This window comes from Dicentrarchus labrax, unplaced genomic scaffold (genome assembly GCF_905237075.1).
Source record: "Dicentrarchus labrax unplaced genomic scaffold, dlabrax2021, whole genome shotgun sequence".
Taxonomy (NCBI): Eukaryota; Metazoa; Chordata; class Actinopteri; family Moronidae; genus Dicentrarchus; species Dicentrarchus labrax.
The window spans coordinates 14,847,540-14,858,520 of NW_026136707.1; the positions used below are offsets into that span (position 1 = coordinate 14,847,540).

A 10,981-nucleotide genomic window follows, 5' to 3' on the forward strand; every position below is an offset into this window, starting at 1 on the left:
CTGTTTTCAGACTCTGTGAAAGATTTTGGCCAAGTGCTTTTCAACATCTGTTTAATTCCCGTTGATGAAGCTGGCTTATCGAGATGCTGTTCAAGCAGGGGCGGATCTAGAGGGGGGGCATGGGGTCAAATGGCATCAAATGTAACATATTAATGTAGATTTTGTTTTAAAATAACGTGTTATCAAAAAAACTTTACTTACTTGTTGGTATTGTTGCTTCAACTTCAGTGTTTTCACAGATTAAAGGGGAAGAAACACATTACTGGACAAGTTGTGTTTTGGAATTTTTCAACGGAACCAAAAAACATTTAACTCACAACCTTGTCATACAGATGTACAAATGTGTGGGCGGTGGCCCTGCTACACCAAGAGTAAAGAGGAACCATGTGGGAGAAAATACCATGAAGTAAAACACTCTGATGAAACATTTTCCCCACTGAAAGGTAGGGCTATACTCTGAGGACATGAGAAGGATTTTCAGACCTCTCCAGTCAACACTCCCCCATGTCCATGCCTCCATCTTGCTTTTATTACTGTATTTTCACAGTTTTCATCTCTTCCAGTTTTCTACTTACACATTTGACCATTTAAACAACAAAAAGGGTTAATTGCATGATTATTATTTTGTTTACAGGTTTGAATCTACAGAGGCACCACTGTAATGTGTCCAGCTTGTAAATGGACAGTGGCACAGAGGGAGTAGCCTGCTATTTTATAAAACTGCAAGGCAACCCTAAATTATCGACAGATGCTGCTGTGACTTTCCTATTCGCAGCGCAGGCTGAAGAGATGGGACATTAAAAATACGCAACCTATGTCCAGATGCCGATCCAACATAGAGCTATTACACTTGACCTCAAGCAAACATGAGCTCAAACCACATAGAGAAAAACACATTACACAGCAAGATCACTGGTGCACATGAGAAGTCGCAGCTCCACTCTTTCTCAGGTAGTCATCTACAACAACCTACAATTTATGCATTTAGTTGTTTGGTTGCTTGGTGTTTTCACTTGTGAAGTTTCCCAAAGGACAAAGGCTGCAGCATTTAAGGAAGACGTGTCCCGGCAAGAGTTTTGTGTCACACTTGCAGGTAAGAGCTCCTATTGAGACAGCAGCATGTATCACTATTATGTCATTGCAGAGGGGATAAACTGAATGTCTGTATGTTACATACACATATACTGCATCTTCATACTGTAGACCAGCTTTAGGCTTTAGGAAATGTAAAAAATATTGAACCTAAACTGAAGCCATGTAGGCCTAATAGAGGAGATTTAATGGCCCTCAAGGGGGGGGGGGCTGGCATGCAGCCTGAGGTCCCGCCTCCAGGTGACATCACTAATTTAAGGAGTCAGGGATCAGAACTCCACAATTCCCGCAGACTAGTCAGACTCGTCTGGTGTTGCCTTTGCAGTGGACCCATCCCCATCGGAGTTGCGAGTTGAGAAAGGTACTGTACTTTAGTTAACCTCAGAAATAGACAATAAACGCATCTGATGACGGCTGTATAGCAGGATCTGGGATTCGAGCCGCCTTTAAGAGACTTGGCTGCTTTTTGAGGTAGACTGATGTCTTTAGGAGCAATTAACGGCGCTAATACTGTGAAATCTAAGCTTTTGTATCTACAGTGCGTAGGAACGCTTTCCTCAGTGCAGCTTAGTGGTTTTCATCCACTTTGGTCTGACTCTGATCATAAGTTCTCAAATTCTGTTCCCCTTTTTGCGTGCCTTGAGGTGAATGTCAATCATGGGTACATTTGTGCGCGGTTTATATGTGCATGTTGTGCAAGACTTCTAGACTTTCCGGTTTGTTTTTTAAACCTCAGCCTAAAAAAAATCTTTAAATAACAGAAAAACAAACTAACTGAATTGTGCAAAATTTTCAGAATGATAAAAACGCAACCAAGTAGGAAAACAAACAAACAAGGAATTGAAGTGGAAAGGAAGAACTTAAGACTTGCTGTGACACCTTGGTCCTATATCCACAGTCCAATAGTAGTGCCTTTTTTTTATTAAAACTGCTGCTTGCGGGACTTGGCTTCTGCAAATGCAGCCACTATGTCTTCCATATCTAAGGACATCCGAACATCTCTCTCTATTGAAATCAGTGCCAGTCCTGTGAGCCTCTCCTGGCACATGGTTGACCTCAAATAGGTTTTGATCAACTTCAAAGCAGAAAAGCTCCTCTCACCAGAGGCAACAGAGACAGGAAGAGTCAAGAGGAGACCCAATGCAATGCTTAGATTACTGTACGGATCCAGAAGGTTTTCACTGTAAATGAAGATCTGTATGGAATAATTAATGAACATCCATTTGCAGTAACAACTTTAATGCTTCATGTTAACATTTTATTTAATGTAACATTTAGGCTATAGCAAAAAAATTATGGATATATAGGATAGGATATACTTTATTTATCCCCAAAGGGAAATTCAGTTGTCCAGCAGCTCACATTTAAAAAACATAATTCCAAATACAAATTAGCACCAGTTTAGACAGACTAAACTGACAGCAGAATTTATGCTGGTTATGTCATTGGCATTGGCAGCAAAGGACTAACTTATTGTGTGGCTATGAATGTGTTTAGAAGAAAATGGCTGAATTCACTTTACACAGACTTTAATGTGCAGTAAACTTTTTTGGTGCTTGGTGGATGACTGGCAGCACTACTTTTTTATAATGTAACACACATAGCTTACACATTCCCACTTACCACTGTCACGTTTTTTTTTTCAACCTCTTCTTGTTTTTTTTGTTTTTTTCTTTTCGTGTGCCCAGAGAGATATGTTCGCTTCATGTTTTTTTATCTGTGTGTTTGATCGGGACCTCACGTCGATGCCGGCTAGTACTAAGGGGGCCCCATTAGGGAGTTTCCCGACGTGTCATTGTAGTGTCTACGGGGGTTTCAAGTTGTGTTGCTGATATGGAGCGATATCAGCCGCCTGTCGGGGCCCCCTACTAGCAACTAGCCAGTGACAACTCGGAAAGGGCCCTGTGCCACTTCTATAGGCCTTTTTTGAGGAACTGAACTAATTGAAGCTAAAATTTCGTTTTCAAGAATGCTCTTAAAATCCTAACTTTTAAATGAAAATTTCAATTAAAAAAATAACCTAACAACCTAAGCATAATTGGGAAAAGGTTAACATTTTTTTTCTTTGTATTGCAGATCTCACGACAATGATGGAGCTAATGACTGCTACCCCTTTCTATCACATCAATGCAACAGATGCCACTGGGAAAAATGGCAGTTTGTATGAAGATGACGAGGAGTATGACTATAAGGACGAGTATTCTGGGGTGAGACAGTCTCTCAACATCATGTCTCTCATCGTTTACAGCCTGGCCTTTGTTCTTGGTGTACTCGGGAATGGAGTGGTGATCTGGGTGACCGGGTTTAAGATGAAGAAAACAGTTAACACAGTTTGGTTCCTCAACCTTGCCATTGCTGACTTCCTCTTCACAGCATTCTTGCCCCTGAGTGTGACGTACACAGCTTTGGATTTCCACTGGCCTTTCGGCAAGTTCATGTGCAAACTGAACAGCACTATAAGCTTTCTGAACATGTTCGCTAGTGTCTACATTCTGGTGGTGATCAGTGTGGACAGATGTGTCTCTGTGGTGTGGCCCGTCTGGGCCCAGAACCACCGAAGTGTACGCAAGGCGTCCTGCGTGAGTCTGGGTGTTTGGATGCTGGCTCTGATTCTCAGCGCTCCATACTTCATCTTCAGGGACACAGGGCCATCATATAACAATGAAGACATCATCAACTGCTTCAACAACTTTGCTTTTTCTGATGATTATGAAACACAGTCTGTGAATCAGCTGCGTCAATTTCGTCATCAGGCCATGACCATTACTCGCTTCCTCCTGGGCTTTGTGGTCCCCTTTACTGTCATTGTCTCCTGTTATGCTGTCATAATCCATCATCTCAGAAGAAACCGCACCCTGGCCAACCAATCAAGTCGCCCCTTAAAGATCATTGCCACCGTTATCACCACTTTTTTCCTGTGCTGGGCTCCTTATCACATCATGGCTCTAATTGAGTTGGTAAATCACATGGCTACTCATGCAAGTGAAACATTACACCATGTCATCACTATCGGAGTCCCCATAGCAACCAGCCTGGCCTTTCTCAACAGCTGCCTGAACCCACTGCTGTATGTGTTCATGGGTCAAGATTTCAAGGACAAGGTCCGCAAATCCATCCTGAATGTACTGGAGACTGCCTTCCAGGAGGAGGTTTCTCGCTCTTACACCTACACAAACTCAATGGTCACCATTCGGAGCAAAGAAAAGTCCTTTTCTGATGCTGAGGTATAAGGTTGTCCATGACATGAAGACACAAATACTGTAACTGTACATAGAAAATGTAACTGTATATAACAAATAACTTTTTGCTTAGCTTTTGTTGTTTTGCTTTTTTATTCAGGAAGCCTCAAGGCGACCTGTACACATGATCTCAGACTGAAAGGTTTCAACTGTTACAGTTTGATTCATATGAATTTTATGATTGGCTATTTAATCAGTTAACTTCCCTTACAGTACTTTCAGTGCGGAGTAAACACAAGGTAATACTGTATGACTGTATGTAATACAGTTGGCCGCACTTTAACTCACAGCAGTACAGTCTGTACCATATTAGATCTGGTGGATATGTAATGTGCAATCGTTTTTGACAGAAGTGAAATCAAGTGAAGTCAAATTAGGTATTATATTTGTTCAACTTGTGCATCATATTTTGTTGACAAAGGGAACTTGTTCTTCATCTATCACATCCAGTCCAGATGTTGATTACTGCAGTATGTTCCTGCCTGTATGTGTCAGCAAAGAAAACAAGCAACCGCATGCAATTCTTGCCATAGAATATATTTGGCTGTAACCTGGAAGAGGTTTAAGAGGTAAACTGCTATTTGTCTTGTGGATGACAAAACTGAGCACATGACAGTAACCACAAAGGCCATCTTTGAGCACATGAAAGTGAAGCAGCCAGTTAAACTACTAGATTTAATATAACAAATGTTGTCTATATAGTAATTTTCATTAGGTTAATCCGTCTGTAATGTCTGTTTATTATGCTGACAACACCATAGCAATTGATTCAACTGCTGCATGCTACATGTTATTTGTTATTCAGCACAATGAGGTTAATGTAAGCCTAATACATATGATTTTGACTATAAGATTATTATACATAAAGTAGCAGCTGCATTGTATACTTGGCTTTGTTTGATTTTCTGATCATTGTTAGTTGTTTTGGGGGTGTGTCTCCAATCACTCTAAGTAAATGCATGTTGTACCATAATCAATTAATTTAATGTATTATTTTGTCCCTGATTGTTTTGTTTATTTCTGAGGTGGAATTAAAGATTATTTTCATTATCTACCAGTTTTTTCTTCTCAACTTTCTCTCAAAAAACAAAAAAAATGTTAAAATTGTCCTCCCCAGCTTCCTAGAGGCCAACCTGACAACTTAAGTGGTTTGTTTTGTACGACCCACAGCAAAAAACCCAAAGATACCCATTTTACTAACAAAAAAGACAAAGAAAGGTAATTTTTTTTACATTTTTGCCCCAAAAATAACTTAAAAGATCATTAAATTATCAAATATTATACAAACAAATTTCCTGTTGATAAACTAATCTAATTGAGAAAATGTATGGCACACTTATTCTATGTACTGTATAACTTTGACATATGGCATGTTGTGATATAGCTCAATAAAATCTTTATTCTAATGTAAACAGTGTAAATTATGTTTTATAATTATGTTTTTTACCCCAAATGACCAACTTTATAGTAAGAGTCCATAATGGAGGTAATTATGATGACTGTCACTGTAATTCTTGTTGTTACCATTATTGCCATGATTAAAATCTGACACGGACTTGACCTTTTTCCACTCATAATGTACATTTCATAATCACCAACATAGAGAGATATGTGTGTCTACCACATACACAACTCTGATGTAACATCTGATATGAGTATAGAGACTTGGCCACTAGAGAGGATTGTGTAACACATCAGATGCTTCTCAGATCAAGGAGTTTAATGTCATTTAAATGTTTTTTGTAATGTGTTTTATGATCACCCTGAAGATGCCGGAGCGAGTTGGTCTCACAATAAAATTGTTCAATTTTTCCATGTTTCAGAGGAAAAACACACTGGAGCACACTGACTGATTTACAGACTTTAAAAGTGCAAACAGTGCTACAAATCTGTTTGCACTATTAATAGCTGCAAATCAATCAGCATGTCCCAGTCCTTTTAAATGCATTAAAGTCAAGTAGTCAGGAAATGGTTAAATCATAATTTATTATTATGTATGAATACTTACTATAGGCTTGTTGTGCCAACGTCAGTTATTATCATATAGCTTTTATATCATGTCCTATAAGCCTAATGAACTCAGTTCATAGTAACATGTATAGTTTAGTTTGGACATGAATGTAAATGTATGATAACTTCTCTTTAAATTTACATCTTTACACTAATGGTGTAAGCAGAGTGTTTGGTAGTCCTCTCTGGCATTATAGTTGCAGCTTCAATTTAACAAAGCTGTTTGGCAATTACTGACAAATTCTGCTTACACTTCCCTGTAATATGGTGCAGGGTGGAGACAGAAGACACTGAAATATCTATACATGTGCAGATTGATTCAGCAACACTGACGAAGTTATAGCTGCTGCACCAACGAGTATAATGTACTATTGTGTGTATTTTGCTGTTTAATCTATCAGTAAAGACACACTTTTGTTTGGGTTTTTGGGTGCGTACGCCTCTTCCTCGACGTGTCGGTGACGTCATTACTACGCCAGTATTTAATCTATTAATCGGTCAGTTTGATTATTTCTGCAACGGATTCTTCCTCAATCGCCTGTTGATCGTTGAGAAGGTACGTGAGGTTTCTGTTCTCATAATTTAATACATTCTGTTTTTACGCAAATTAACCCAACAAGGTTGTTAAAAAACAAAAAAACACTTTTGGGGGTACAGGAATATTTTTATATTAAGCAATTAAGTAAAATGAATTTAAAAAAGCTAAAACAGGTTATTTTCAGAGAGTTTGCTGCTTTTCTGGGTCAATAATGATTTTGATATTGAAAACAGGCTACTGTCAAACGCATGTATTAGTGTTGATTGAGCTGTTTGTGCTGTTCACGGCAGGTTCAGGTGGATTTATTTATGTATGAACTAATCATTAGCCTACCTAATGATTCCTTAATATAGGATCTCCCAGTCTGTTCTCTAGCAACTCATTATTATCTATAGTCCTACATTAGGAATTATTACTGTTAATAACAGTAACTATTGATTAACGATTCATCAATGATCCTCCTCACTCATTTCTTAATTAACTAATCATTAGCTACTCTAAAAAAATTGATTAGGAGTAGTGTTGCTTTCGTCAACGAAAATTATGACTAAATAACGTCGTCAACGAACCTTTATCACGTGACCGAAACGAGACGAGACGCAACGTGAATGGTGGTCACGTGACGAAAACTATAATCAAATATATAATGCAATATTGTTGACGAATAAAAACGGGATTAAATGTGGTTTGCAAAATAAAAACTCTGCTAAAATATCACTTCATTTTCGTTGACCAAAACGTGACGACACAAAATGTTATAACGTTATTTTGTCTCGCTATTATTATTATTATTATTATTATTATTTTGAAATATTTCTGTTTCCTGAGTCTCGGGGCTGCATCAGCGCACTGCGCAGACGCAGGCTGCGTCACTTCCTCAATCCCCACTCGCGGCATTATTTAGAAGATGCAGCTGCAGCTCGAGCAATCCAGCACCTTGTTTCTCTTTAAGTTAAACTTGAAGGAAATTTACATTTTTTTCTGGCATTGTCATTTGAAGCTATTTTATTTATTTATTTTATGTAAATTTATGTGTGTGTACTTCTTAGTACATGTTTGGTAGGTGAAATAAATATGTTGTAAATTCAAATCAGAGCGTCTTCCGTGTCTGGAATTGAATGTATTCTTGAGTCTATAAGGTAACAATAATATAATAATACGATAACCTTGTTTGACTTGTGAAATGGGTGACTTAAAGAAAATGTTGGTTTTGTCTATACTATACTGGGTACTTGTACTATATTAACTGGGTTAAATAGAATTACATTACTAAAAAGAGACTAAAATACAATTTTCATTGACTAAAACTAGACTAAAATGTCATCAGTTTTCATCGACTAAAACTAGACGAAAATAGTCATGGATAATTCTGACTAAAATAAGACTAAAATGCTCAGACTTTTAGTCGACTGAAACTTGACTAGACTAAAAAGAGTGTAAACGTGACTAAACTAATAAAAACTAAAATGACAGTTTGACACAAAGACTAGACTAAAACTAAAATTAAAACAGGCCGCCAAAAACAACACTAATTAGGAGTCATTAATTAATTGTTCACTAGCGGTTAGTTTCTCATTCGTCTGTTGCTTGGTAACTACTCAAACTTTTTTTGTCCTTTATTGTCAAGTATTTGTGTTTGTTAATAATAATAATAATAATAATAATAATGAAAGATGCTATAACTTATCATATATTTGTGAGGTGTAAACAAAAAAGCAGAGGCGGTCCTAACCTGCCTGGGGCCCAGTGCAAAATTCTGCTACGGGCCCTCCTGCCCACTGACAGTATGAGCTGCTACCTGACCCATGAGAAATGTAAAGTATGTGTCTTTGCCACAGAGTCACACCCGACACCACAGTGCTGCCACTACTTCTTTAAAACACGTTGCTCCATCTGTCAGTTTCAGAATAAGTAGACGTATATAGAACAGAATGATTTTTATTGAATAGAATATTTTCCATAGAATCTTAAGATAAGTGAATATTAACAATATAAATAAGAAATTGTGGAACATTTCTATAGACTTGCATTTTCACAGCAGACTGATAATTATGTTGAACTTTAAGTTAAAACTTTCAGAGCTAAGCAACATTTTTTCAAACACTTTTAGTTTACAAGAATATATAAAACTTTGCTGTTCCAGTCATATCTAATCTATAACAGTGTATATATATACACTAACATGGTCTCTTGCATCATTTTCTCATTACAGACTGTCTTGACATCTATATTGGTAAAATAGGTTAAAAAAAAGAAAAGCTCATATTGTTTTTTTATGTTTCCATTGCAGGTCTCATGGCAATGATGGAGATGAACGCTACCACTTCCAATAAAAACAATGCAACAAATGACAGTCAGTTTATTGACGAGTATTCTGGGGTGAGACAGTCTCTCCACATCATGTCTCTCATCATTTACAGCCTGGCCTTCGTTTTTGGTGTACTCGGGAATGGAGTGGTGATCTGGGTGACCGGGTTTAAGATGAAGAAAACAGTTAACACAGTTTGGTTCCTCAACCTTGCCATTGCCGACTTCCTCTTCACAGCGTTCTTGCCCCTGACTGTGACGTACACAGCTTTGAATTACCACTGGCCTTTCGGCAAGTTCATGTGCAAACTGAACAACACTATAACCTCTCTGAACATATTCGCCAGTGTCTACATTATAGTGGTGATCAGTGTGGACAGATGTATCTCTGTGGTGTGGCCCGTCTGGGCCCAGAACCACCGAAATGTGCGCAAGGCGTCCTTTGTGAGTCTGGGTGTTTGGGTGCTGGCTCTGATTCTCAGCGCTCCACACTTCTTCTACAGGGACACAGGGCCATCATATAACAATGAGGATATCATCAACTGCTTTTACAGCTTCGCCCTCCCTGATGATTTTGAAACACCTTCTGTGATTGAGCTGCGACAATTTCGTCATCAGGCCACAATCATCCCCAGCGTCATCCTGGGCTTTGTGGTCCCCTACACTGTCATTGTCTCCTGTTATGCTGTCATAATCCATCGTCTCAGAAGAAACCGCACCCTGGCCAGCCAATCAAGTCGCACCTTTAAGATCATCGCCACCGTTATCACCACTTTTTTCCTGTGCTGGGCTCCTTATCACATCATGGCTCTAAGTGAGTTGGTAAATCACACGGCTACTCATGCAAGTGAAACATTATTCCATGTCATCACTATCGGAGTCCCCATAGCAACCAGCCTGGCTTTTCTCAACAGCTGCCTGAACCCACTGCTGTATGTGTTCATGGGTCAAGATTTCAAGGACAAGGTCCGCAAATCCATCCTGAATGTACTGGAGACTGCCTTCCAGGAGGAGGTTTCTCGCCCTCACGCTGAAACAAAGTCAAAGGACACCAGTCAGAGCAGAGAGAAGTGGATGCATAACACTGATGTGTAAGATTGTGTATGACAGGAAGTTAAACTGTAATTTTGACAGAAATATAAATGTATATAAGTGATATATCAGTAGTTTGCTAACTGATCAGTAATGCCTCTAACTATACCATTTACATTTTAATAATAATATTTTTTCCTGATGCCTTTTGTGGGCTAAACCTTTGCTGAACAAGGTAGTAGTGAAATGTTTTTATCATACAGAGCAAATGGCCCTAGATAAACAGTCCTGTTGTTACCTGCTCTCTGACCTTTTTTTGTAGGATAATTTTCACCACGTAAATCACCATTGAATGTATATTTCTTACAGTGTACTGAGCACCTGCATCCCATCAGTCTACGTTGTTGCCATCCATGTAGAGACACCAGAAAAGTGTTTCACCTAAATCTTGACTTCTGGTTTGATAAACCTCACAAAACACTGAGTAGTCACTCAATACAGAAAAAGAGATATGTGTGTCTACCACATACACAACTCTGATGTAACATATGATATGAGTATAGAGACTTGGCCACTAGAGAACATTGTGTAACACATCAGATGCTTCCCAGATCAAAGAGTTTAATGTCATTTAAATGTTCTTTGTAATGTGTTTTATGATCACCCTGAAGAAGCCAGAGCGAGTTGGTCTCACAATAAAATTGTTCGATATCACAAGTGTTGCTTGAGTTTTGTCCTCCTCAGATGTTTTCCCTAGGAAGTA

At 38.5% G+C, this 10,981-nt stretch overlaps 1 protein-coding gene across 3 annotated transcripts; it reads left to right on the plus strand.

Annotated features, from left to right (window-relative positions):
• The first annotated feature begins 630 nt into the window (after positions 1–630).
• On the plus strand, positions 631–10,929 carry fpr1 (formyl peptide receptor 1). 3 transcript variants are annotated; one of them, XM_051405592.1, is made up of 3 exons: positions 631–1,093; positions 3,169–3,970; positions 9,930–10,929. In XM_051405592.1, exons 1-3 carry the CDS (start codon positions 922–924, stop codon positions 10,279–10,281), a joined length of 1,326 nt encoding a protein of 441 aa, XP_051261552.1. In that variant the 5' UTR covers positions 631–921; the 3' UTR covers positions 10,282–10,929. The 3 variants fall into 3 exon arrangements, with proteins under 3 accessions (XP_051261552.1, XP_051261553.1, XP_051261554.1); XM_051405593.1 differs by lacking the exons at positions 631–1,093; positions 9,930–10,929 and adding an exon at positions 1,332–1,453 and having other exon boundaries at positions 3,169–5,385; XM_051405594.1 differs by lacking the exons at positions 631–1,093; positions 3,169–3,970 and adding an exon at positions 6,633–6,897 and having other exon boundaries at positions 9,170–10,929.
• Positions 10,930–10,981: the final 52 nt, after the last annotated feature.